Source organism: Jaculus jaculus, chromosome 10 (genome assembly GCF_020740685.1).
Source record: "Jaculus jaculus isolate mJacJac1 chromosome 10, mJacJac1.mat.Y.cur, whole genome shotgun sequence".
In the NCBI taxonomy this organism is placed as follows: Eukaryota; Metazoa; Chordata; class Mammalia; order Rodentia; family Dipodidae; genus Jaculus; species Jaculus jaculus.
In genome coordinates, this window is record NC_059111.1 from 26,115,826 (window position 1) to 26,143,315 (window position 27,490).

At 48.2% G+C, this 27,490-nt stretch overlaps 1 protein-coding gene and 1 long non-coding RNA gene across 2 annotated transcripts in view; one reads left to right on the forward strand and one right to left on the reverse strand.

Moving 5' to 3' along the window:
- Positions 1-2,122: 2,122 nt before the first annotated feature.
- Rasgrf1 (Ras protein specific guanine nucleotide releasing factor 1) overlaps positions 2,123-27,490 on the reverse strand; it is a 143,468-nt gene continuing 118,100 nt past the window's right edge. Inside the window, exons 23-27 of the mRNA XM_004660441.3 lie at positions 22,031-22,228; positions 16,977-17,056; positions 7,798-7,915; positions 6,094-6,162; positions 2,123-2,721 (exon numbers count right to left, since the gene is read on the reverse strand). Coding sequence (XP_004660498.1) covers positions 2,629-2,721; positions 6,094-6,162; positions 7,798-7,915; positions 16,977-17,056; positions 22,031-22,228 — 558 coding nt within the window. The 3' untranslated portion in view covers positions 2,123-2,628. The remainder of the gene's footprint in view (positions 2,722-6,093; positions 6,163-7,797; positions 7,916-16,976; positions 17,057-22,030; positions 22,229-27,490) is intronic.
- On the forward strand, positions 2,164-6,666 carry LOC123464125. The gene is made up of 2 exons (XR_006639371.1): positions 2,164-2,263; positions 6,119-6,666. It is a non-coding gene; the product is annotated as an uncharacterized LOC123464125 (long non-coding RNA).

Below are 27,490 nucleotides of genomic sequence, written 5' to 3' on the forward strand. Positions count from 1 at the left end.
GTGTATATGTTTTATGTGTGTGGATGTCTGTTCATACATGTATATGCATGTATATGTGGAGGCTACAGTTCTACACGTCTTTCTCAATTGCTCTTCATTCCATCATCTGTCTATCTATCTATCTATTATCTATGTATTATCATCATCATCATAGATCTAATTTAGTTTTTTTTTAAATTTTTTTTTTTTATTTATTTGAGAGTGATAGACAGGGAGAGAAAGACACAGCGGGAGAGAGAAAGAGAATGGGCGCGCCAGGGCTTCCAGCCACTGCAAACGAACTCCAGATGCATGCGCCCCCTTGTGCATCTGGCTAACGTGGGTCCTGGGGAATTGAGCCTTGAACCGGGGTCCTTAGGCTTCATAGGCAAGTGCTTAGCTGCTAAGCCATCTCTCCAGCCCAGTTTTTTTTTTTTTTTTTTTTTTTTTTGAGGCAGGGTCACACTCTAGCCCTAAACTGACCTGTAACTCATTCTGAGGTAAGACTGGCCTTGAAGCCAGGCATTGTGGTACACACCTTTAATCCCAGCACTCCAGAGGCAGAGGCAAGAGGATCCCTATGAGTTTGAGGCCAGCTGAGACTGCATAATGAATTCCAGGTCAGCCTGGGCTAGAGTGAGACCCTACCTTGAAAATCTAAAACAAACATACAAACAGACAAACGACTGGCCTTGAACATACAATAATCCTTCCATCTCTACTTCCCCAGGGCTGGGATTACAGGCATGCAGTACCAAGCCTGGGATTTTATGTGGGCTCTAGGGTTCCAAACTCAAGTTCTCATGTCTGCCCAACAAGCACTTTATACACTAGGCCCTCTCTCTGCTCACCTTGGAGTGGTTACTCTCAGGTCACACTGTCGAAGTCCATGTCACATGGAGAGGCCATGCGCAGAAGCTTCTATAGACAGCCCCAGGTGACATGAACTTTTAGGCTGCCATCTTGGATACCTGGCCCACTGGAGCCTTTGGATGGCTATGTGATGAAGCCTCATGAGTGTCCCCAAGCAAGAGCTACTAGTTGGGCCCAGATGTCCAATACAACCATGAAAAGTAATGCATGGTTTTTCACCACTCAGTTTTGTTTTTCGAGGTAAGGTCTCACTCTAGCTCAGGCTGACCTGGAGTCTCAGGATGGCTTCAAACTCTCAGCGATCCTCCTACCTCTGTCTCCCCAGGGCTGGGATTAAAGGCGTGCACCGCCATGCCTGGCTCAAAACCACTCTGTTTTTAAGTGAATTGTTTTTGGTGCAGTAGGTAACTAAACAGTCGTCCTCACCAGACAATTGGTCCCCCAAAGCATGGATGGTGTCCATGTCACTCTTGGTCCCAGTCCAGACCGAATGAAACCTATCAAAACTCACTGTTCACCCTGAGATAGAATAGATTTATTAGCAAGAGGTAATCAGGAAACATATATTTTTACAAAAATGGAAATTTTTTTTTTTCCAAACAAGCTGTAAGTTCAAATATTTTAGGACTTGAAATAGAATTCTCATACCACTAGGTATTGCTTACAGCAAAAGTTGTCTGTCTGTTGTAGTGGAGCATGCCTGCCACTTCTGAGTGAACTTGTGTTCTCTATCCTGTACAATGTAAAAAATACATGGTAATATTCACAGAATAAGCACTACGTTTACTATATTCCTGCTAGAAGGCGTTTAGACAGGACTACAGTATATGCAATAAAAACACTTGGTTATTGGTTTCCTAATTCTACATCGTGGGACTATCACAAGGTATACAGACTCAAGAGTATCTCAACGTAAGCTTGTCGTGACTGTCAGGCGGCTGGAAAGAGGAAAAATGACATTTGTGTGTGTGTGTGTGTGTGTGTGTGTGTGTGTGTGTGTTCCCGACTTCCAGTGCACGTGGACAGCGGTCGGCCAAGGTCACCACGACCTGGTGGTGCGGGTGACTGCATTTTCCTCGAGAGAAGCCCTGGAGGGCCGTGTCCACTCGTATTGGGGACTGCTTTTCATGCTACCTGGTGTTAATCCTAGAGTAAGGAGCAGCAAGGTGCAGGGGGTGGGATTCTCAGCCGAGAGGCCTCCCTTCCAGCCAGGTTACTTGGGAGGACTTTTCGAGACCTCCGGATTTTGGCTGGAGGAAAAAAAAAAAAAAAAAAAAAAAAAAAAAGCTGCTTTGGAAATTGGCGTCACCGTCAGCCGGGAAGAGGTGTCAAATGACTGGATCAGCGGGCGTGGCTTCCCCCTCCCCCTCCCCCCACCCAGCTATAACATCTACATGGAACATGCTGGAAGGTATGCCCGGGAGAACAAGGCAGCCCCGCGGGGGTTGGGGGGGGGGTTCTGGGCCAGGAGGAACGAAGCAGGGCTGGAGTCTGAGACTTGGGTCCCCGGGTCGTGCCTCCCCTCTCCTCTGGAGGGAGGGCTGGCCGGGAGGACCGCGGTTTGGAGGGACGGGCACCGGCCGCGGGGGGCGCAGAGTCGGAGGCGGGGCGCGGCAGCTCCTATTCCAGGTCTACGGGCATCATCTAAGAACGAGAACGGATTGGTATTCTTGGAGAAGCACAGACTCAAGGAGGAGATCCGGAGAAACCGAACGAATATGTACACTATCCTAGAGCGGGCGTCCACGGGGGGCGGCGGGGTCCGGCCTGGGGCCCTCAGGTGGGGAGCTTGGGTTCTATGCGGAGGGAGGACGCGTACAGGCCTTCTTCGTCCATTACAAAAGACTGGTCCAGTAAGTACTGGGTTACCTGAGAGAGGAAAAAAGGAGCAATAACAGTTTTTGGGACTTCCCACGACTGCGGGCAGCCCCAGGGGGAGGGGAGGGGTCTGGGAACCCAGACCCTGCTGTCTTGTTCCAGGCTGGCCTGGAAATCGACACAGTCCTGCCTCAGCCTACCTACCACCTGCTGGGATGACAGGCGTGAGTTGCCATGCCCAGGGGATTTATAAAAATATTCAGAGAACGGGCACGCCAGGGCCTCCAGCCACTGCAAACGAACTCCAGATGCATGCTCCCCCTTGTGCATCTGGCTTACGTGGGTCCTGGAGAATCGAGCCCAGGTCCTTTGTGCTTGCAGGCAAACGCCTTAACCGTTAAGCCTACCCTCCAGCCCTTGCTTCATTTTTTAAAATATTTTGTTTTTATTTATTTACTTGAGAGAGAAGGGGAGAGAGAGAGGGGGGGGGAGGGAGGGAGGGAGGGAGGGAGAAAGAAAGAAAGAAAGAAAGAAAGGGAGACAGAGAGGGACCCAGAGGCAGAGGCAGATAGAGACTGGGTGCACCAGGGCCTCCAGCCACTGCAAACAAACTCCAGACCCGTGCGCCAACTTGTGCATCTGGCTTACGTGGAAACTGGGGAATCAAACCTTGGTCCTTTGGCTTTGCAGGTAAGAACCTTAACCACTAAGCCATCTCTCTAGCCCTGATCTTGCCTCTTAAAAGAATATTTTTATTTTTATTTATTTATTTGGGAGAGGGAAAGAGGGAGAGAGAGACACAGGGAGAGAGAGAGAGAATGGGCACACCGCCACTGCCAATGAACTTCAAATGTCTGCGCCATCTTGTACATCTGGCTTACATGTGTTCCAGAGAATCAAACCGAGGTCCTTTGGCTTTGCAGGCAACCGCCTTAACCACTAAGCCATCTCTACAGCCATCTCTTGCCTTTTTAAAAACTCATCCCTCCAGGATGTAAGCCCACGAGGACCAATAATTTGTCTGTTTTATACAGTGCTGTGCCTCAAGGCCTAATGCTATGCTGGGCACATAGTACCCAGTAAATACTGTCTATTCGATGAGCAAAGAACAACACAAAGGAGGATCTTTAGTTATAGACTTTCTTCTCTAACATGGCTGTAAATTAAAAAGCAAAGCTTGGTAGAAAATAGGCAAGTTCCTTTTTGTCCTTTTAAAAATATTTTTACTAGAGAGAGAGAGAGGGAGGGAGGGAGGGAGTAGGAGGGAGGAATGAGAATAGAGAGAATAGAGACGCCAGGGCCTCTCGTTACTGTATGTGAACTCCAGACACATGCGCTACTTTGTGCATCTGGTCTTACATGGGTACTGGCAAATCAAACCTGTAACAGTTTTTCAAGCTTTTCCAGCAAGTGCCTTTAACCACTAGGCCACCTCTCCAACTTTCTTTTCTTTCCTTTCTGGTTTTTCTTTTCCTTTTCCCTCTTCTCCTCTCTCCCTATCTATCATCTACCTATCTGTCTGCCTTCCCTTCCTTTCCTTCCTTCCTCCCTCCCTTCTTCCCTCTCTCTTTCTTTGTTTCTTTCTTTTCTGTCTAATAGGCTGTCATTATTTTAGCTCAGGCTGGACCCAAGTCCTCATTCCTCCTGCCTCAGCCTCTTTCAAGTGCTGGGATTACAGACATGCAGCACCATGCCCACCTGGCTTAGACAAATTCTTAAAGGACAAATGTTTCACAAAGGGGTGTAGATGGGAAAACAATAAAATCTTGATTTTTCTAGGGTGGTTTGGAGTTGGGTTTCTAGAATGGTCCAAATGCTGAATAGGAAATAAAGATCATCCCACAAGAAGGAAGGTCCTGAGAGCCAAGGCTGGAGAAGCAACTCTGTTAATTCACCTGTGAAATGGAGTGCCCACTATAGGGTTTGAATAGTGAACCGAGGCCAACATGCCAGCTACTTCCCTTGCAGCCCCATTTTTTTTTTTTTTTTTTTTTTTTGATTTTCGAGGTAGGGTCTCTAGCTCAGGCTGACCTAGAATTCACTATGCAATCTCAGGGTGGCCTTGAACTCACGGTGATCCTCCTACCTCGGCTTCCTGAGTGCTGAGATTAAAGGCATGCGCCACCATGCCGGTCTTCCCCACTAGCTTTTTATTTTATTTATTTATTTTTCCTTTTTTTTTTTTTTTTGAGGTAGGGGCTCACTCTAGCTCAGACTGACCTGGATTTCACTTATGGAGTCTCAGGGTGGCCTTGAATTTATGGTGATCCTCCTACCACTGCCTCCTGATTGCTGGGATTAAAGGTGTGTGCCACCACACCCGATTTATTTTACTTATTCTTGAGAGAGAGAGCAGGAGGGAAGGAGAGAGAGAATGGGCACACCAGGGCCTTTCAGCCATGGTGAATGGACTCCAGATGCCCCCTTGTGTGCATGTGTGACATTGTGTGCATGCGTCACTGTGCGTCTGGCTACATGGGACCTGGAGATTAGAACATGTGGTTTTAGGCTTGGCAGGCAAGCACCTTAACTGCTAAGCCATGTCTCCAGTCCCCCGCTAGCTTTTCAGATACAAAGGAATCCAGGTTTCCCCTGTCCCATGAACCAAGGTCCAGACCCACGAGTTTCACCTGGTGCTGGAGGGTCTGATGCCTCCCTCTGCAGTCAGCAAAACGCTTGCTTGTAACTGTGAGAGTTCAGATTCCCAGCACCTATGTAAGTTCCACATGGGGGTGGTGAACCTGTGTAATCCTAGTGTACAGAAGGCAGAGACAAGGAATCACATCCCAGGGCAAGCTGGCTAGCTTACCCAGTGAGCTCTTGTCTCAAGCGGGAGAGCTGGCCTCAATAAAAAAGGAGGAGAGTGCCTGAAGACAGCCTGAACCTCAACCTCCAGCCTCCACACATACACACCTGCACCCACACACCCAAACATGTGTATCCACACAATCTTATATGTACATGTGTGTGTACATATATGCCACCTAAACACACACCCAGACACCAGGGATATTGTTTTGACTTGCGAGCATGGCATTTTTCAAAAAGAGATGTTTGAACCTGCTTCTGTTGATCTGTGGACTCTTGGATACATTTTGAGCTGGGCCCACAAAGATTCTGGAAGGGGACAAGGGTAGTTATGTAGGGAAAGGGCAGAACATTTTGCAGATAGCATGACTGTGAAGAAGTTAAAAGAAGAGATAGAAAATGCAGGCTGGAGAGATGGCTTAGTGGTTAAGGCACTTGCCTACAAAGCCTAAGGACCCAGGTTCGATTCCCCAGTACCCACGTAAGCCAGATGCACATGCATCTAGAGTTCATTTGCAGTGGCTAGAGGCCCTTGCATGCCCATTCTCTCTCTCAAATAAGTGAATAAGTAAGAATATTAAAAATAAAAGGAGATAGAAAATGATTCCAGCTTACCTTTGCTTGGTGCTCAATTTTGTAGGCAGTTTGCTGAAACTGGCGAATCTCTCGGATGATATGGGATATCTGTGGGAAGTTGAGGGTGCTTTAGAAGACAGTTTACTCTCTCAGCGTTGCCCCAACCTTCAGACCGAAAGGGTCATCTACAGTCTGAAGTCATGGCCTCTTAGAAGATCCCCTGGCTTTACACCAGCCACCTGCCTCCACGGTGACACATGTCTATGACACCAACACGACAGCCCTCCCACCAAACCTCAGGCTTCCAGCCAACGCGGCAGGCATATCGGAGCCTACTGTGCACGGGAAAGGCTTCTGTCCCTCATCAGGACAGCGTTTGCAACTTAGAAGCGGGACACACTTTTAACTAAACGTGGAAGCCCATTTGACAAGGCTTGCAATAAAGCAAGAGGAGAAATAGATACCGGCCACCCTGCTTCTGCCCACAGAGGTCTTCTTGGACTCATCACCCCCAGCTAATAATTCTTTGGGGCAAGTTTGACGCTTACTTGCTTAGGAGATTTTGTTGCATAAGTGCTTTATTTTTTTCAATAAAGATGATCACCCTCAAGATTTTATTTATATTGTTCCCTTACTTTAAAAAACTTGCACATGTGGGGCTGGAGAGATGGCTTAGCGGTTAAGCGCTTGCCTGTGAAGCCTAAGGACCCCGGTTCGAGGCTCGGTTCCCCAGGTCCCACGTTAGCCAGATGCACAAGGGGGCGCACGCGTCTGGAGTTCGTTTGCAGAGGCTGGAAGCCCTGGCGTGCCCATTCTCTCTCTCTCCCTCTATCTGTCTTTCTCTTTCTCTCTGTGTCTGTCGCTCTCAAATAAATAAATAAATTAAAAAAAAAAAAAAACTTGCACATGTGTGTGTGTGTGTGGGCGGAGTGGAGCACCATGGCCTCTTATTGCTGAAAATGAACACTCGACCCCTGTGCCTCTTTTAGTGTCTGGTTTAAGTGGGAGGCTTGGGAATTGAACCCAGGCCGGCAGGCTTTGTAAACAAATGCCTTTAACTGCTGAACCATCTTCCCAGCCCCAAGTGATTTTTTTTTTTTTTTTTTCGAGGCAGGGTCTCACTCTAACCCAGGCTGACCTGGAATTCACTATGGAGTCTCAGGGTGGCCTCGAACTCATGGGAAGGTAATCCTCCTACCTCTGCCTCCCAAGTGCTGGGATTAAAGGCGTGCGCCACCACTCTCGGCTGATTTTTTTTCTTTAAAGCAAGTGTTTCTGTAGGCGTTGAAGTCACGCCTGGGTTCCAGAGACGGGTCCTTTTCTTCATGTATGGAGTGACCTTGAGCTTGTCACTTGACCTTACCAAGTTTCCCTTGTAGGGTGGGTATTGAGTATGCCCGCCTCATAGATCACAGAATGGAAGAAGGGGTAGGCAGGGAATATGGGGCCAATGGTGTTAATGACAGCAGTGTTTCTTTTTGTTTGTTTTTTGAGGTAGGGTCTCACTCTAGTCCAGGCTGACCTGGAATTCACTACGTAGTCTCAGGGTGGCCTCGAACTCACGGCTATCCTCCCTCTGCCTCCCAAGTGCTGGGATTAAAGGTGCCACTACGCCCAGCTTGACAGCAATGTTTCTTAATAGAGTTCTCCCACTTGGGAGAGTTGCATGTTGCACTGGGGGCCTGGATGGCATGAAGCTCCTTCTGTAGTTCCTGTCTCTCCACCGCTCCCAGGAAAACGTACCATCCTCATCTTGGAGAAGTTGACCAGGCCGTCCTCCGTGTAATTGGGCGTCCCTTCCTCGATGAAGGCCAGGTCGGTGAGGTACATTCCCAGGTAAGGGACACAGGGCGGGTCACAACTTGGAAACAAATGGCATCCACAAAAGGTTTTCACTTAAGGAAAGGAACTTTTGCTAAGAACAGAACACCCCGCATGCAGATTTTGCTTGACTAGAGACAAAGGGATTTGTTGTTCCCAAGAATCATAGCGTATGAATAAGGAACACAGTCTGCAAGCTGGGCCCGAGTGCAGTGATGTGGGGCTGCCTGGACCCTCCTGCACAGGTGTGTGTGTGTGTGTGTGTGTGTGTGTGTGTGTGTGTGTGTGTTGGGGGGGGTTGTGTCTCATTTATGTCTCCTCCCTCTGTGAGCCAGAGGTCTTCTTCTAGCTCCATGATCTTTGTCCCCAGACTGCTCCTGGCCCCCTCCTGGCTCACTGGCCTTCATCCTTATCATGACCCTGGGTCACCTATGGGAGGGCTATGCAGCCCACCCTCAAGTGCCATCCAGCTTTGAGGGCCACAACAGGAAACTCCATGCCCCTGTGATCTCTCTTCTAGAAGCGTCTTCTGGGCAGGAGGATGGGTGACATGTCCATGGTGGGTGACTCTTGGGGCCTGTGGTTTCAGGACATGGGACCCAGACCTCCGATGTGTGGCTCTGGGCAGGGGCTCCCGCAGCCTCCTCTCAAATACAGGCGGGACTGCGGGCCACCGCGGAGGTGACCCTCACTTCCGGACTAGCTTCACTTGTCCCTCAGGGCCACTTGACGATCCTGCCATGCCAGGAGGCTGGGCAACGCCACAACAGAATCCTGACCCTGTCTCTCACCCACCTACTGTGTGACCTTGGGCTTGGCCTTCCTCTTCCTGCTCCCCAGTCACCCATGTACGGTAACACTGATGAAAACTAAGATGACTTTCAGTGTTAAGGGAGTTGATTTTGGGTGTGGTGCCCCCAGACCCACATCAAGTAAAATTGATTCTTGTGAGAAAGGGTTAGATCTTCACTTTCGCCCTCGAGCTCTGAGGACCCCACCTAGTAGTGTAGTTTGGGCACTGTCTATCCTCCCCGCTCTCCTCCCGCCACTTTATTTCTTTTATTTTAAATTTTTAAAATATTTATTTATTTGCAAGGAGGGCAGGGGGGAGGGAGAGAGAGAGAGTGGGCACACCAGGGCCTCTAGCTAGCCTCTCCCCAAGAACAGCAGATGATGTGACACTTTGTGCATCTGGCTTTATGTGGGTTCTGGGGAGCCAAACCCGGGACATTTGGCTCCACAGGCAAGTGCCTTAACCACTGACCCATTTCTCTAGCTCCTTATTTTCCTTTTTTTTTTTTGAGGTAGGGTCTCAGTCTAGCCCAGGCTGACCTGGAATTTATTATGTAGTCTCAGGGTGGCCTCGAACTTGCAGTGATCCTCCTACCTTTGCCTCCCAAGTGCTGGGATTAAAGGTGTGCGCCACCAAGCCCAACTTCTTATTTTCCTTTTTAAACAAATACTTAGTACTGGAATGTTGGCAAATATTAGTATCCAGCCAGAATTTATTGACTTTGCTTTGTTTTTACCACATTATTATTTATATTAATAGTGTATTTGTAAGCAGGCCTGCAGGGTTTCCTCACTTATCATCATGACATAGTATTTTCCTGTCTAGATTTATTTTGGAGAATAACACTGAATCAACTTCAAGGAGACTTTTAAGTAAATGAGAGTCCAGTTGGATGTGGGAGGGGAAAATTTTAAGGAAAGTGGATCGTGTTACGGAAATGGTAAATAGAAGGCTTTTGTTGTTGTTTTTTCCCCATGGTACTGGATTCTAGAGGCTTTCCTATGCTAAACAAGCCTTCACCACTGAGTTATACACCTCACCTCTCTTTACTTCTTATTCTGACACAAGGTCCAAGTTGCCCAGACTGGCCTTGAACATTTTGGTCCTCCTACCTCAGCCTTTCAAGTAGCGGGGACTTACAGGCCTGTCCCTTTAGACCCAGTGGACAGAAGGGCTTTCTAATTATGCCTTGACCCTTTCATGGGTACTGAAATCAACTTAGAGGGTGTAGACTAGATTAAAAACAAAACAAAACTAGAGGGCTACAGATGGCTTAGCGGTTAAGGCACTTGCCTATGAAGCCTAAGGACTTAACGTTTAACTCTGCAGGTCCCATGTAAGCCAGATGCAGTGACACAAGCGCGCAAGGTCACGCATGTGCACAAGGGGGCGCCACATGTCTGGAGTTTGATTGCAGTGGCTGGAGGCCCTGACTCGCCATTTCTTTCTCTCACATACTCTCTCTCTCACTGTCTCATAAAAGAAAAGGCATTCTATTGGGCTTGCCTCAAAAACAAAACAAAACAAAAAAAATGAGAACAGAATATAAACTATCTGAGTTCACTGCATAATAAAGGTAGAAGTTATTCAGTGAACTTCTGTTCCTATTGTGTATCTATGCATTTGTATTCAGGGCTGCAGTTTTAACTTAAGGATGTCTATATATAAAATTTATATTTGTTAAAAAAAATTTAAAACTTATTTTTATTTTAGACAGAGAGAGAGGGAGAGAGAGAGAGAGAATGGGCGTGCCAAACCTGGGTCCTCAGGCTTCATAAGCAAGTGCCTTAACCTTTAAGCCATATCTTCAGCCCTGAAATTTAATTTTGTTTGTTTGTTTTTTGGTTTTTCAAGGTTGGGTCTCGCTCTAGCCAAGGCTGACCTGGAATTCACTATGTAGTCTCAGTGTGGCCTCAAACTCACAGTGATCCTCCTACCTCTGCCTCCCCAGTGCTGGGATTAAAGGCATGTGCCACCACGCCTGGTTCTAAAATTTATTTTTTAAAAAATATTTTACTTATTTATTTGAGGGGGGAGGGAATGAATGGGCATGCCAGAGCCTCTAGCCACTGCAAAGGAACTCCAGATGCATGTGCCACCTTGTGCATCTGGCTTATGTGGGTACTAGGGAATTGAACCTGGGTCCTTAGGCTTTGCAGGCAAGTCCCTTAACCACTAAGCCACCTCTCCAGCCCTAACATTCATTATATATAATATATAACATATTATATATACACAATTTATGGTGTGTAGGATTGAATTGAAGGCCTTGCATAAATAAACATTCTATTACAGAGCTATACTTCTAGCATATGTTTGTGTGAGTATATGTATGTAAATATGTACATACACACACACTCATATATATATATATATATATATATATATATTTTTTTTTTTTTTTTTTTTCCTGTTTTTGTTGAGGTAGGGTGTCATTCTAGCCCAGGTTGACCTGGAACTCATTGTGTTATTCCAGGCTGTTTTCACACCCACAGAGATCCTTCTGCCCGAGCCTCCAGAGTGCTGGGATTAACGACATGTCCCACCCCGCCCAACTTAGCATATAGATATATTTGTTTTACTGTGGGTTGTGATCAACTGAAAGGCTTGTTCTGGATCCTTCTGCCCATGGATTGTCACCAGCTCAAGTTCTAATTGCCTTTCTGCCACACTGAGTCTGAGGCCTGGGTTTGCAGATCTGGTGGAGAAGGAGCCCACAGATCGGAGAAGCAGCTCTAGCTGGAAGGCTGTGGCAGCCACTGGCCGGCACATTTTCTTTCTTCACGAGAGTCGGCAGTCAGCTAGCCTTGAGGTGCTCACCCAACAGTGGGGAGAGGGGCAGCTGGGCTCTGCCGGCCAAGCACCAGTGAAAGATGAGGGGTAGATTTCCTTACGGTATTTATGGGAGAAGTGATTCATTTACAATCTAATCTCTCACAAGTGGCGGACTACCCCAGACCCAACTCTGTGCTTATTACCCTGTAGTGAGGGGCCAAGAAGGAGAACCCACTTAAGCTTTCCTCTCTCTCTCCATCTCTGGGGCTGCCCCAATGGGACAGAGGGCCGGTGGGGGGTCTGTACCAGGACTGCACCCCACTGAGGGCTGAATGGAAAAGGGGAGCATGCTGGGAGTTTCATGTAGGCAACATCACACACAGCCAGAGGCCACTTATAAACCCCCCCATGTGGGCACTGCGCCAGGGCTTATCGACAGCGTTGACATGTGGAGGTGGCTTTGTCTGTTGGCGGAACCTTTGCTTGCTTGGGATAGACACAGGGACACTTGGGGCTGGGCTGTGTGGATCCAGTCTTGGGGATTAGGATCCAAGGGCCTACTTGATACTCTGAAAAGAAACTGCTGTGAAGGAGCGGGATGGAGAGAGCCCCATCTTGCTTCGTTTTTGGAAACATGCTCTCACATAGCCCAGGCTAGCCTCTGACCTGACGTAGCTTGAGTACCTGACCCTCCTGTCTCCACGTCTTGAACGCTGGGATGACTGGCGTGTGCCATAATGCTGACCTCATCTTGATTTTTGCCTCCTGGACACCAACTGCTTTGCTGTGTCACCGTGAGGCTAGACTTTGCGTTGGGCATTTTAAGTATAAAAATCAAGATAGAGGGCTGGAGAGATGGCGTAGCGGTTAAGCGCTTGCCTGTGAAGCCTAAGGACCCCGGTTCGAGGCTCGGTTCCCCAGGTCCCACGTTAGCCAGATGCACAAGGGGGCGCACGCGTCTGGAGTTCGTTTGCAGAGGCTGGAAGCCCTGGCGCGCCCATTCTCTCTCTCTCCCTCTATCTGTCTTTCCCTCTGTGTCTGTCGCTCTCAAATAAATAAATAAATAATTAAAAAAAAAGTTTACAATGCACGACCCATTTTCATTAACAAGGAGGGTCTAATGGGAGGGGGTAGATCACAGATGAGCCTAAATAATGGTACCAAACTGCCTGTATTCACTGAAATGAAAACTAATAAATTAAATTAAAAAAAAAAGAAAAAAAGAAAAAAGAAAAAAAAAGTTTAAAAAAAAATCAAGATAGAAACAGGTGTCTGTGTTAGAGCCCTGAAACTCTTGGAACCCCCAAACTATTGTCCTCTGGCCTGCTCATATCCATGGTAGAAGCAGATTTGAGCCTCACTTCAATGCTGTAAGAGTGTGCCCCCCTCCTTCCGTCTTAGTTTAAGGAAATAGCCCTTAGCTCAAGCCTGTTCTTCTCTGTCCCTCTAAATCAGAGACTTTCTATTCCAATGAGAGACAAACAGGTGCAGATATGCAAATGTGTACTGGGCTGAGCTTAGTCAGGGCAGTCAAAAGTGGAGTCCACCTAGAGAGAACGAGTGACCAAATTCTACTGCTAAATTTTAGGTTCTTGGCTGGATTTTCGTTGCAGGGAGCTGGGAGAAGGTTCTCCTCAAGGACAGGGTAAGAGGCGCTGTGGACCTGGCCCGCGTGTGGGCGTCAGGACTGTGAAGATGAGATAAGGCCACTCTTGAGGTGTTCCAGCAGAGGCAGAGAGGCTAAGATGGGAAGGGTTGTGGGTGGGCCAGGGTTGATTTAAGTGCATGGCTGGGAGGCTACGATATTGGGTTTGGGGTGAAATCATGGCCAAAAGGCATTCTCAGCCTGGTGCTGGTACAAGACTGTTTTTTTTTGTTTGTTTGTTTGATTTTTGGTTTTTCAAGGTAGGGTCTCATTCTAGCTCAGGCTGACCTGGAATTCACTATGTAGACTCAGTGTGGTCTCGAACTCTCGCAATCCTCCTGCTTCTGCCTCCTGAGTGCTGGGATTAAAGGCATGTGCCACCATACCCGGGCCAAGATTGGAGATATTTTTTGTTTTGTTTTATTTTTTTCCAGGTAGGGTTTCACTCTAGCGCAGGCTGACCTGGAATTCACTATGTAGTCTCAGGGTGGCCTCGAACTCACAGGGATCCTCCTATCGCTGTGTTCTGAATGCTGGGCTTAAAGGGGTGCACCACCACACCTGGTCTGATTGGAGATTTTAATGACACTGTTGGCAGCTAGTTAGATACTAGCAGCTTGGGGACTCCTGCTTCGCTTCTGTGACCACTGTCCCCTGCCTGGTGATAAAGACCGCCCGCCCCCGCCATCACTGTGGATGGCGTCCCCTCCATCTGCCCAACCTTGCAGAAAGGTCTTAGCTCTCAGACCACCTGAGGGTCTGCGGCCCAGCACCACGGGCAGCAGAGGGGTCTGGGGAAGCACTTCCACAACGCACATAGGTGACCTGAAATGGGGGACAGTCAGGAGAGGGACTCAGACAGAATGGGGGCCACGGGGGCAGTGAGGTGACGCTGGCGGCTGTGGTGCGCGAGGAAGCCACGTGAAGGCAGTGGATGGAGCTGCGTCCCGGGCAGGTGGACAGTTGGTGGATGCACAGGGGGCCCAGCTCCCCACAAGCACAGTCCACAGGGGCTCCTGGGAGCCCGGGTGCAGGAGAGACACCAGACAGCACAGATGGGTGCAACATCTGTCTGAGGACACAAGCGAAGTGGAGATGGTCAAGGCGATGGCACACGGAGCTGGCGAAGGACATAGGGTAGGATGGACATAAAAAGAGGAGGCAGGTGAGGCTGTCTGTGGTGAGCGGCTGAACAGTCAATGGAGAGGGCTGGAGGCATGGGTAGCTCATCTCCAGGTTCCAGGGCTACTGACTTCCAGCACGGCTCTTTTTTTTTTTTTTTCCTTTTTAATTTATCATGATTATTATTATTTTTTGCAAGAGACAGAGAGAATGAGAGTTGGCGTGCAATTGAACTCCAGACACGTGCGCCCCTTGTGCACATGTGTGACCTTGAATGCTTGCATCACCTTGTGCATCTGGGTTACACAGGACCTGGAGAGTCAAACATGGGCCTTAGGCTTTGAAGGCAAGTGCCTTAATTGCTAAGCCATCTCTCCAGCCCTCCAGTAGGGCTCTTATTGGTAGTGGTCCTGAGATCCCCGTGGAAGGGAGGAAAGGGCTCCTGGACGTTACAGAGAGCCAGCACCTCAGTGGTCTCCCAGGGCTTCTCCAAGGGCCAGCGAGGAGAGGAACCTGATAGACATGGAGAGGATGGAACCTAGTGTGAAGCCAGGGAAAAGCAGCCCTTGGGTGCAATAAAAGGAGAGCATATTTCCTTTCTTTTTTTTAATTTTAATTTTTATTTATTTATTTATTTATTTTATTATTATTATTTTAATATTTTATTTATTTATTTGAGAGTGACAGAGACAGAGAGAAAGCTAGATAGAGGGAGAGAGAGAGAGAATGGGCGCGCCAGGGCTTCCAGCCTCTGCAAACGAACTCCAGACGTGTGCGCCCCCTTGTGCATCTGGCTAACGTGGGACCTGGGGAACCGAGCCTCGAACCGGGGTCCTTAGGCTTCACAGGCGAGCGCTTAACCGCTAAGCCATTTCTCCAGCCCTATTTATTTTATTATTATTTTATTATTATTTTTTTTGGTTTTTCGAGGCAGGGTCTCAGGGTGGCCTTGAACTCACGGCGATCCTCCTACCTCTGCCTCCCGAATGCTGGGATTAAAGGCGTGCGCCACCACGCCCGGCTATTTTTATTTTTTAGAGAGAGAAATAGAGAAAGAGAGAGATAGAGAGAGAATTGGTGTGCCAGGGCTTCAGCCACTGCAATGGAACTCCAGACGCTTGTGCTACCTAGTGGGCATGTGCGACCTTATGCTTGCCTCACCTTTGTGTGTCTGGCTTGTGTGGGATCTGAACATTAGGTTTTGCAGACCAGCACCTTAACTGCTTAGCCATCTCTCCAGCCATTTTTTTTTTTAAATTGACACATGGTCTCATGTAGCTCAGGATATCCTCAAATTCACTATGTAGCTGAGGATGACTTTGAACTTCTTTTTTGGAGGGGAGAGGGGCAGGTGTTTTTCAAGGTAGAGTCTCACTCTAGCCCAGGCCGTTCTGGAATGTACTCTATAGTCTCAGGCTGGCCTTAAGCACACAGTGATCTTCCTACTTCTGCCTCCTGAGGGCTAGGATTAAAGGCATGAACCATCATGCTCAGCTGAGTTTGAACTTCTAATCCTCCTGCCTCCACCTCCCTAGTGCTGGGATTACAGTCATGTGCCACCATGCCTGGTTGATGCCATCCTAGAAACCAAACAGAGCGCTTTGTGAGTGCTAAGAAAGTAGCCTACCAACTGAGCTACATTCCCAGGCCTATTTATTTTGTTTTACTTTATTTATTTATTTTGGTTTTTCGAGGTAGGGTCTCACTCTAGTCCAGGCTGACCTGGAACTCACTATGTAGTCACAGGGTGGCCTCGAATTCACGGGGATCCACCTACCTCTGCCTCCTGAGTGCTGGGATTAAAGGCGTGCGCCACCACGCCCGGCTTTTTTACTTTAATTTTTTTGAGACAGAATCTCATGTAGCCCAGGCTGGCCTTGGACTCCTGATGCTCCTGCCTCTAGCTTCCAAGTGCCTGGATTGCAAATCTGAGTGTGTGGCCACAGTGCACACAAACGAACCAGGTTATGGCTTCTCTGGGAGAAGTGCCTGAATTTCACAAGAGCCTGTCTAAGATAGACTGCACTGGCCTTGGAAGCTAGCCTGGATTGGATCCAGGCTCTAGAGCTCAAATGCCATGGTCACATGTTGTTGGCCAGCTCCCAGTTCCTCAGCTTTTGTGATTGGAGGAGCTGCTGTAGGGGGTGTGGGGGGGGGGGGAGGGACGTGTCTCAAAGTCTGGAGATATTTTTGGTTGTTATAAATGGAGAGGTGCCACTAGCATCCCAGGGGGGAGAAGCCAGAGGTTCTTCTAAGGACCTCACGGTGTGTAAGACAGCTCTCAAACACAGAGCCAGTCTGGCCACAGTGACCGTGGTGCTGGGCTTGCGAAACCTGCCTCCCAGGCAGTGTCAATGGGGTTCTGTGGGCAATGACTATGAAGTGCTCTGCAAACCGTGAGACAAGTGCATTAAATAAACAGAGCGACTTGACATACCCTGATGTTGGAATGATAACAATGGAAAAAAAAATGCATTTGAGAATCAAGAAATCTGACCCCAATCCTGTCACTTCCACACATATGTTACTTGTGGGGAGTTCAATGTTTTTCCCTGTGCACCAAACCCTGGGATGTCTTTGGTGGAGGGCAATGCTGAGGCACTACTGAAGTTCAGGAAGTCTCGGAGTCTTGTGGGCACACAGAAGGACAGACAGACAGTCAGACAGACAGAGACCTCCTGCTCTGACTGGTGTGGCATGCAGCTGCCCCTGCACTGGTGAGCTACAAGTTCAAACACAACAGCGAAGAAACGATGCACCACTTACTTTTTCAGAGCTTCTCTGAGATTCTTAAATCTGCCCTCTGATGACACAAGCCTTTGGAGCTTGTCAATCAAAGCTTTTGTCTGGAAGGAACCAGAAGCATTTACTGTGGTACAGCACACGGGGGGTGGGGGGGGGGGCTTTCTGTCCCACCACTAGCATGCTGCTTGCCCTCAGGGGTCCAGACCACCTGTGGACGCAACCTCACCCCCGACCTCCTCAGGAGACAGGGTGGGTCTTGTCATGGGCACCCCTCTTCCCACACATCTCCTGGGACACAGAGGTGTGCTGTGGCCTTTGGAATACCACAGGGTTCTGGGATCTTGAGAGCTGTGTGGTTTAGAAGGACTTGGTGGGGGACTCCCAGGAAGCCACAATCAGAACAAGGAATGCCCGAATTCTCGTGGTCACGGTCTTCTCTGTCTGTCTATGCAGTGGGGGTTGAACCTGGTGCCTTGGACATGCTAGGCAAGCACCCTACCCGCAGAGCTACATCTCCAGGCTTTGTGATCTCTGCATGAGCTCTACCTAGTGGGTGTGATGGCCACCTGCTCACAGTTTCACTTTGCTGCGCCAGGAACACCTTTTAAGTTTAAGAATCAAGAAAAAGGATGGCAGAAAAAACCCGGGAGGAAGAGAAGAAACCCCTTGGCAAAAGGTTTGCGAATTGACCAGTTAGACCTTTCAGGTTCACACACCAGCTGTGGGAGAGAATGACCAGCTGGGCAAAGACCAACTACACTGCCAGGGGAGTGTGTTACACTGGTCTGCCTCTGTACTCCTTTCCCTGTATGGCCCTAGGGACGTCACTTTATCTCTGAGGTCCTTAGCTCCCTTGTTTACAAAAGGGAGAAAGGATTTCTTTCTTTTTTTTTTAAAGATTTTTATTTTTATTTATTTATTTATTAGAGACATGCGGGGGGGGGGGGAGAGAACAGGTGTGCCAGGGCCTCTTAGCAAATGAACTCCAGACACATGTGCCACCATGTGCATCTGGCAGACGTGGGACCTGGAGCAACGAACCTGGGTCCTTAGGCTTCACAAGCATGTCCCTTAACTGCTAAGCCATCTCTCCTGCCCCTGAAAGGAATTCTCGAATTCCTTTCCAGCTGTGGTCAAGAGACTGTGCTGAAAGTGGCCATGTACCACATGACCAGAAGTTAATCAGCCCACAAAGGACATGGCCTCAGGAGCTCAGACACTGGGTCAGACTTCGTCTGAGGAATGTGTCCACCTGATACCACCCAGTGAGTTGTTGGTCAGGGAGGCCACTGAGGTCCCCAAAACAATGGATGCTATTGCCAAGGCGCTTGGTTGGCCATCAGAACAAGATGTTAAGACCTCATTGCCGAAGACAGCACAAGCTTTAGGTGCAGAACACTAAGACATCAAGCTGGAGCTGAGCTGGAAGCCTCCTCCTTGTTGATTAGCAGTCACAGTGCTAGAAAGTGCTAGGCAGCTTGCTGGGGAAGGAAAGTCATGGGTGCTCTTAACCAGCAGTGGGCGCTACAAGCTAGGACTGGAAAAACGTCCTGACTGGTGCAAGGATGGGATGTCTGTTATGGGAGAAACCAACTGCTCTGATTGTCTTTGAGGCCCTCTTCATGGGAGGAAATTCATACCTGGTAATAAAAACCTAGTCAAAAGTCTACGGCTGGCCCTAGTTTTACTACTGTGTTTAGCTAAATGGATATATTATGCCCACAAATTGCCCAGTAAATATTTATGTTTATGACCATAGATTAATGCTACTCAGTAAGACCAGCGTGGAAGAGGTGATGGAAAGAATGTAAGAGCCAAAGGATGGGGATGAGTGCTCCGGAACGCTGTCCTCTAGACACAAAGTGGCTGTTGCAATCATGACCTCACAGTGGCCGATGCTACCTACGCAAGACCTGCATAAATGAGGGCAAAAAATGATGATATCACAATGGAAGAGAGACTCTAGTTGGAAAGAAGAAGGGGTTCAATGGACGCTGGAGGGGATAGGGGAGGCGAGCAAAGGAGGGTGGTAGGAGGGGCTTATGATCAGGATGCATTATATATATACACACATACATATATATATACACACATATATATGTATATATATACACACACACACACACACATATATATATGAGGGTTATCAATAAAAAGTTTTTAAAAAAGAAATACACCCATCGAACATGACCAAGTTGAGGGGAGAAGAGCTCATTGTGTGCCCTCGAGGAGAAAAAGAGTGGTAGGCAATACTGTTTGGTGCATCACCTTTACAAACAAGGAGAGGGAGCACTGGCATCTGGTCTGGACTGACGGCTCAAAGTACAGATGCAGTCAGCAGAAGGCACACCTAGCTAAGGCTGGAAACTGGGAGGACTGGTCCAGATGTTCCTTATGGGCAATGTTAGTTCAGATATATGTTTTAAAAACATCTTTTTAAAAATTTTATCTTACGTATTTATTTGAGAGAGAGAGAGAGAGAGAGAGAAAATGGGCATACCGGGCCTTCAGCTGCTGCAAACAAACTCCAGCTGCATGTGCCCCTTTGTGCGTCTGGCTTATTTGGGTCATGGGGAATCGAACCTGGGTCCTTTGGCTTTGCAGGCAAACATCTTTACCACTAAGCCGTCTCCCTAGCCCCAGATATATGTTTTAGAAGAAGCTAGATCAGGAGGCCCCATTCATGGGCGCTATAGGTGAGGTGTTGCCCATGCTTGGGGGCCATGAAAACATACACATGCTATTCTGATGCATGGGGACCAAGGGTGGCCGAGTAGAAGGGCACGTTTTTGACTCCTTCCTGTGCGTGCTGTGTGCATAGGCCCTCCATGGGCTGCCAAGCTATGCAGGGAAGGAGTTTGAGAGGCCACGGAACTTCTAGCCTCTGCTTAGCAATTGTGATTCTCCTTGAAACATAACCTGTGCCTTCAGGCTGGACTAGAAACGCCTGTCCTCTCATGTTCCCTAGATGCCAGGCCCCAGGATCCTGCTACAGTATGGATACCAGAGGGCAGAAATAGGGGAGCAGAAAAACGACTGAGCAAAGAGCCTGCCACGTGTTTATATGGCCTCCAAAATGCCTTCATTTTCCATTCACCCAATGGAACCCATCTAGTGGCCAAGAACGCTGCTACCCAAAGAGGCCAAAAGATACTGTGATCTGAAGATGGGGTGAGGCCCTCTCCATGGGAGGGACGACATCACTTGCTGTTACATCCTCTGGACCGCTGGCTGCTTGAAAGAGGATGGGGACAGGGCTGAAGGCAGAAAGGAGCAAGAAGACGTTCCAAACTCCACTCAACCCACATCCACACCCGGACTGGTCGTGACATCCTACTTTGCTGAATTGGGTCAAGACACTTAAGAGACCGATTGAAAACAAGAGTATATTTCAGGCCCTCTAAAGAAGGTAGCCATTATGATAGGTCACAAGCAGAAAGGAATCTGGCTGGTACTGGTTAGGTCACAACCAGGGACTCCCAGAAGCCCTTGGAGCTAGACACTGTGTAGATGCATAAGCAGAAGACCTGCAGAAGTCTGTGGGGCCCAGTCTGCCATGGAGGGGAGGGCCTCTACATGCTGCCTGAGGCATCTTTTGAGTTTTGGACCAGGCCAGCTGGCCCTGGGTCCTGAATGACATTCTCAAATGTAGATTTTTTTTTTTTTTTTTTTAGAATGGCCGAGGTGTTTCCCCCAAACTTCACGAGGAGGTTGACGCTAGAGATTGAGGCTGAGCCGTGCAGGGTGGGGTTCCAGGATGTCTTAGGAGGGGCAGGAAAGTGGAGCCTGGTTGGGAGGGTTCCTGGAAAGGATGACATTCCAATATTACAGGATGGGAGGAGAAAGATATTGATTGGGAAATGACCTGCCAGTATTGGAGACCTGCTAATAACCCTGGCTGAACTCTGACAGGGCGTATCAACTCAGATGACTCGGAGCCTCTGCCTTGCTTGCATAACCCTTACATCCAATTTATGACAGCAGGTGTCTGTCGGATCTCCGAGACCCCGAGCTTCCAGGCTCCCAGCTTCTGTTATTTCCTGGAGATGTTAACAATGAAGGCATCTTCTGTGGACCTAACCCTGACCTGGGCATCTCTCTCAATGTGCCAAGAACTGACCCAGCTTCACTGGCATGCTGGGCGTGGCGCTGTGCACCTGGGCTCTGCTGCGATTGGCAGCATGCGTGCCTGAGAGGTAGGGAAGGGCAGCGGAGATGGGCCAGAGCTCTCCGCTTATCTAAGTGGGAAGGTTTAGGCAGCTGCTGCCTGCTCGGTGGCTGAGAGCATGACCTGCTATTGCCACAAAGGTCACCAGGAGCCGGTGATGAGGAACAGCGGAGGGACTGCTGTGTGCAAATCCAGCATGGTACAGACGGGATAGGTTCTTGGAGACGCTGGATCATGCATGGCCTTCCCAGAAAAGGACCCTATGGTCACCTTATAGGTACCTTTGGAGACTTCCTTGTCTCTGGTAGTGCTCATTGAGTCACTTGAAGACATGTAAGCTGGGGTTGGGGCACCTACCAAGCATGCTTAGGAAGTTGCCCAAGTACATCCCAGCGCCTTCCTTTAAAGAGAGCTATCCCCCCTCACGCCTAAGTGCTGGGAACTTTATTCCCTAAGCAAATTCACCTTTTGATTTTTAGAATCACGTTCAGGATGTACAAAGATCCAACTCAGATGTAAGATGACCAATTATCCAGTAGACTGTAGGAATTGGCTACCTGGTGGCCAGATGGCTGGTGAAATGAGTGTCCTGGGAGAGGCCAGCACGTCAACCACTCTGGAGATCTGGACAGGGAGCCTCCATGAAGCCATGCTTGTCCCAATGCAGGAAAGAGAGTGTTGGTAGCAACAATCTCTGTCTCACAGTTCCCACTTTGGGGTCTTAATTACCTCATGTGGGAATTAAAGTTCCACACTTTCCACTGCTCCATATCTGGTCCCAAGTGGCATACTCAGCCCAGTTATTTTACCCACCTGTGGACTCCCAGTGGCTAGCCCTCTGTCTGGTCTCCAGACCCCAACCCCAGCTAATCCCAGATGGCAGCAGTGCCAGCCTCCTTGCCCGCACCTGCTTTGAAACTTTGAGCCAGGTCTTTTTGAGCCGGAAGATTGCGCTCCGGTTCATGGACGAGGTGATCTCTAGCACGGCGTTGTAGTTATGTAAGCAGCGGCAGATGTCAGCCACGGCCACCCACTTCTCAATGGCGCTCACCCTCGCGTTGATGTCCTCATTGCGGATAATTTCTGAAGCAATCAAGTTACTGATCTTTAAGCCAGCGCAATAAGACAGGTAAAAAAGAAACAAGAGGAAAAGGATTATAAAAATGACATATCAAAATTATTTGCAGTTAGCATTGTTTGAAAATCCTAAGAGAATGAACTGGAAAACTATTAGAGCAGATACTCAATATATAAATAAGGAAAAGTTTCCCTATAAAATTAAGATCAATCAATTAAAAAATACAATGAGGCCAGGCGTGGTGGTGCACACTTTTAATCCCAGCACTCGACAGGCAGAAGTAGGAGGATTTCTGTGAGTTCAAGACCAGTCTGAAGCTATACAGTGGATTCCAGGTCAGCCTGGGCTATAGCGGGACCCTACCCTGAAAAAACAAAATAAAAAAAAATTACAGTGAGCTGGGCGTGGTGGCGCACACCTTTAATCCCAGCACTCGGGAGGTAGAGACTGGAGGATCACCATGAGTTCGAGGCCACCCTGAGACTACACAGTGAATTCCAGGTCAGCCTGAGCTAGAGTGAGACCCTACCTCAAAAACAAAACAAAACAAAACAAAACAGAATACAATTAAGGGTAGGGAGATGAATTAGTGGATGAAGGTGCTTGCTCCGTAAGCCTGCCAACCAGCGTTCATACCTCCAGACCCAGGTAAAGCCGGACACAGTGGGGTGCACGTGCCTGTAATCCAGTGTACCCACCGTGAGGGAAGGTGGAGTCAGGAGAATCCCAAAGCTCATGGGACAGCTAGTCTGGCCTCCAAAGCAGCAAACAGTAAGAGAGACCTTGTCTCAAACAAGGTGGAAGGAAAGGACCAACACTCTCATGTTGACCTCTGACCTCCATACATGCACTGTGGTATGTGTGTGCCCCCACACACATCACACATGTGTATACATGCACAAATACCAACAATTAAGGAAATACAGTGAAGCTGAATGTGGGGTACATGTCTGTAATCCCAGCACTTGGGAGGGGGAGGCAGGAGTATTCTATGTTTAAGGCCATTCTGGGCTATCTACAAGTTCCTGATTAAAAAAAGAAAAACCCAAACACGCTGGAGAGATGGCTTAGCAGTTAAGGCGCTAGCCTGTGAAGCCTGAGGACTCATGTTCAACTGTCCAGGTCCCACATAAGCCAGACGCACAGTGACACAAACGCACAAGATTGCACATGCACACCAGGGAGGCAAACACGTGGAGGTCCACCGTGGTGGCTGTAGACCCTGGCGCGCCAATTCGCTCTCTTTCTTTCTCTCTTTGTCACTCTCTCGCATAAAAAACGGCCACTCTGTTGGGTTTGCCTCAAAAATACAAATAAAACACAAAGACAAAGCAAACAAAGATATAAAGATTTCACCTTCAAAATAAGAATGGAGATATGTTAATTATCTTGGATGTAAATTAATGAAGTCATGTAGTATGTTGCAGGGGATAAAAACATCACCAACACATGGGAAAGGGCTTCGGTAATGGAGAAAGATCAAACTGGCAAATGAGCTATAAAGACATGAGTTTATGTAACCCAATTAAACAGCCAATAGAAATTTCTCTGGAAGGGGGAGGGAATATGATGGAGAATGGAGTCTCAAAGGGGAAAGTGGGGGAAGGAAGGGCATTACCATGGGATATTGTTTATAATCATGGAAGTTGTTAATAAAAAATTTGAAAAAAAATCACAATCATTGACACGAGGTCAGCTGACTGGCATTGGGACAACAGGAAAAATGCAGACTCTTTTGAAGGGGCCTGAGTGCTCAAGGAGTGTCCTGTTCTTCAAAGTCTACTTTATTCTCCCCCAGATCAACACATTGGCACCCTGCCCGGTATTGTGGAGTATATGAAATACAGGAAAGACAGAGGGTCATTGAATTTGCAACATGGTCTTGTGTTTTGGAAATGGCCATGGGCAGCGTGAAGCAGGTTTGCTGGATGCCTGCATGGAGACCTGATGGAGCCGTGAGGTTGAACCGTAGGTTGCTGTGGAGACCCAGTGGAGATGCCAGGACCACGAGTTGGCTGCTAAGGAGAGCTGCTGGCCCGGATGAAGTTTTCCAGGACTGTGAGTAGCCTAGCTGGAGGGGTGGAATTGGAACTCCGGAGATGTTGCTGGTTAGAATTATCAGATGTGGAGACTTGTCACTGGCTAGCGTTGTTCGACTTAGAGCTATAGAATATGATGTTTGCCCTGTTTAAATCTTGTATTGGTTGAATATTTCTTTGCTATGCCCAATGACATCTTTGCAATATGTTTTTTTCTGTGCCATTATGGGTTTTGGGGGGATCTTTTTTTGACATTATGGCTCAGTTATAAGACCTTGGATTATGGGGATGTTTTAACATCATTAGTATTGATCAAAAACTATGGGGACTTTTTAAGCTGGTCTGAATGCATTGTATTTTATATCATGTATGGATATCAGTTTATGGGGGACAGGAGCAGAATGTGGTGGTTTGATTCAGGTGTCCCCCATAAACTTATGTATTATGTATGCTAGGTTCCCAGCTGATGGAGATTTGGGAATTAACACCTCCTAGAGGAAGTGTATTGTTGGGGGTGGACTTATGCATATTATAGCCAGTGTCCCCTTGCCAGTGTTTGGCACACTCCTCTGTCCCTGTTGTCCACCTTATGCTGGCTAGGGGTGATGTCCACTCTCTGTTCATGCCATCATTTTCCCCTGCCATCATCGAGCTTTTTTGTTTGTTTGTTGTTTGCTTTTGCGAGGTAGGGTCTCACTCTAGCCCAGGCTGACTTGGAATTCACTATGTAGTCTCAGGCTGGTCTCAAACTCACAGTGATCCTCCCGCCTCTGCCTCCCAAGTGCTGGGATTAAAGGCGTGCACCACTATGTCTAGCACTGTATCTCCTAATTAAACTGAAGGAGTAGTTAAAATACCTTTCCGGGGCTGCGGGGATGGCTCAGTGAGTAAAGTGCTTGCTGTGCAAACAAGAGGACCTGAGTTCAACTCCCTACCACTCATGTAAAACTATGAGGCACGGCTGACTTCTGGCATCCACGTGCATGTACACACATGTGCAAGCACACTACACACACAGATGAAAGGAAATTAAAAGTTAAAAAAAACTCCACCAAGGGGCTGGAGAGATGGCTTAGCAGTTAAGGCACTTATCTCCAAAGCCAAAGGATCCAGGTTCGATTCCCCAGGACCCACGTAAGCCAGATGCACAAGGGGGCACATGCGTCTGGAATTGTTTGCAGTGGCCGGAAGCCCTGGCGCACCCATTCTCTAATTCTCTCTCTCTACTTGCCTATTTCTATCAAATAAATAAATAATAAATAAAATGTTAAAAAAAACTTCATCAAGACAACACTGAGCTTAAAATAACTTTAGATGAAAGTAATACTAATTCTTAAAAATAGTTCAAAGGCCAGTCAAATCTTCCATAGAAGAGAGAAAAAAAATGAGTATTTTCCAATTTATTCTACAAAGGCAGCATTATATTAATAAAAACACCAGAGACAGGCAATGCAAGAGAGAAAATTACACATCCATCTGCTTATAAGCTATGTCTCTGACACGCAGGGACCTTTGAATATGTATTTCTAAAGTGGAAGCTGGATTTGAACAGAGAGGGCAAGTGCCCCATGGGGCAGCCTCCAGAGGCCAACTGGGTAGTTTCAGAGAGGGCTGTCTCTTGTGTCATGTGGGTAGTCTCATTCAAACTCTTTCAGCCTCAGTTTCTTCTAGAATCAGTATCATGGGTTGAATGAGATGATGCCATAAAGCCCTTACTAAAGTGTCTGTCCCGTGGTAAGTGGGGCATTGTCGCATCCTATTCTTTGGTTTGTTTGTTTTTTGAGGTAGGGTCTCGCTCTGGCTCAGGCTGACCTGGAAATTACTTTGTATTCTCAGGGTGGCCTCGAACTCTTGGCAATCCTCCTACCTCTGCCTCCCAAGTGCTGGGACTAAACGCATGCGCCACCACTCCCTGTCACATCCTATTCCTATCGAGTGCTTACTCAGTCCTGGGCACACATGGGACAGGGGAAGGGACAGGGCAGTGCAAAGGGCAAGTCAGACTTCGGCCTGTTTCCTGAGGCCTTGTCTGGTTCTGTCGCTCTCTGTGTCCTAAGAGAGCATGTGGTCTCCAGTCTACTGCCGATTAGCAGAACGGACACCACATGCTATATAGGAACACCTGGCGCCGGGCCAGGAGGCCCCAGGGATGCCTTCCTCATGCTGCAATATTGGGCCTTTCTTGTTTCTTCCTGGTTGACAAGGACCCTCCTGGATGGCATGGTTATCAGGGGCCTGTCTCTGCTGGGGTTGGCCTGTGGGGCAGCTGCCAGGCAGTCAGGACAACTGGAATCATGTACTCCCAATCTCTGACGACAAAAGACTCTTTACTTTGGTTGGTTAAACTTAGAGGAATGAAGATGCCGAGCCCAGATGCTCCCAGGGCTGTCACGGGGCTGGGAGAGGATGGGCCCCCTGATGCCGGGGGCTGGAGGTTGAGAAATGTGGGGAAGTTGCTGGTAATTGAGCCCATACTAGGCAAATGTTTCACCATTGAACTATATACCAATCCTTTAAAAATATTGAATTAATTAATTATTTGACGGAGGGGGGGAGGAAAAGGGAGAGGGAGGAAGAAAGAGAGAGAGAGAGAGAGAGAGAGAGAGAGAGAGAGAGAGAGAGAGAGAGAGAGAGAGAGAGAGAGAATGGGTGCACCAGGGCCTCTGCCACTGCAAATGAACTCCAGATGCATTTGTCTTTGTGCATTTGGCTTTATGTGGGTAACAGGAAATTAAACCCAGGCCGCCAGGCTTTGCAAGCAGATGCCTTTAACTGCTGGGCCATCTCTCCAGCCCAACCCTTTGTTCTTCTGAAAGAGGATCTTGTTATGTAGCCCTGGGTGGCTTTGAACTTGTGACCCTCTTGTGTGTCACCATTCCTGGGATGGGGAGGGTAGTTTTCATTAGCCATTTTCCACTGTACATTCACTGAGAGCATGTGCTATCACATGCCATTCAGGAGAACTTTCCAGAGCCTTGGCTTCTCAGGATCGCAGTGTGAGAAAACAGCACGCTATCATCTCTTAGGCTCGGTGAGAGCTCTGAGTGAGGCTGTTGTATGTACACAGCGCAGTGTTACGCACAAGGGCAGGAGGGATGGGAGGTTAAATTAGACAGAACTGTCATTAAAGAACTTCACAAATGCTCCTTGCGGACATAAACCTGCCTCAGAAAACTCTGAGGCCTGGGTGGTCCCCAAGTCTCTGAGAAGGGTTTCTTGGAATATTTCGCATATATGTGTGTGTACACGT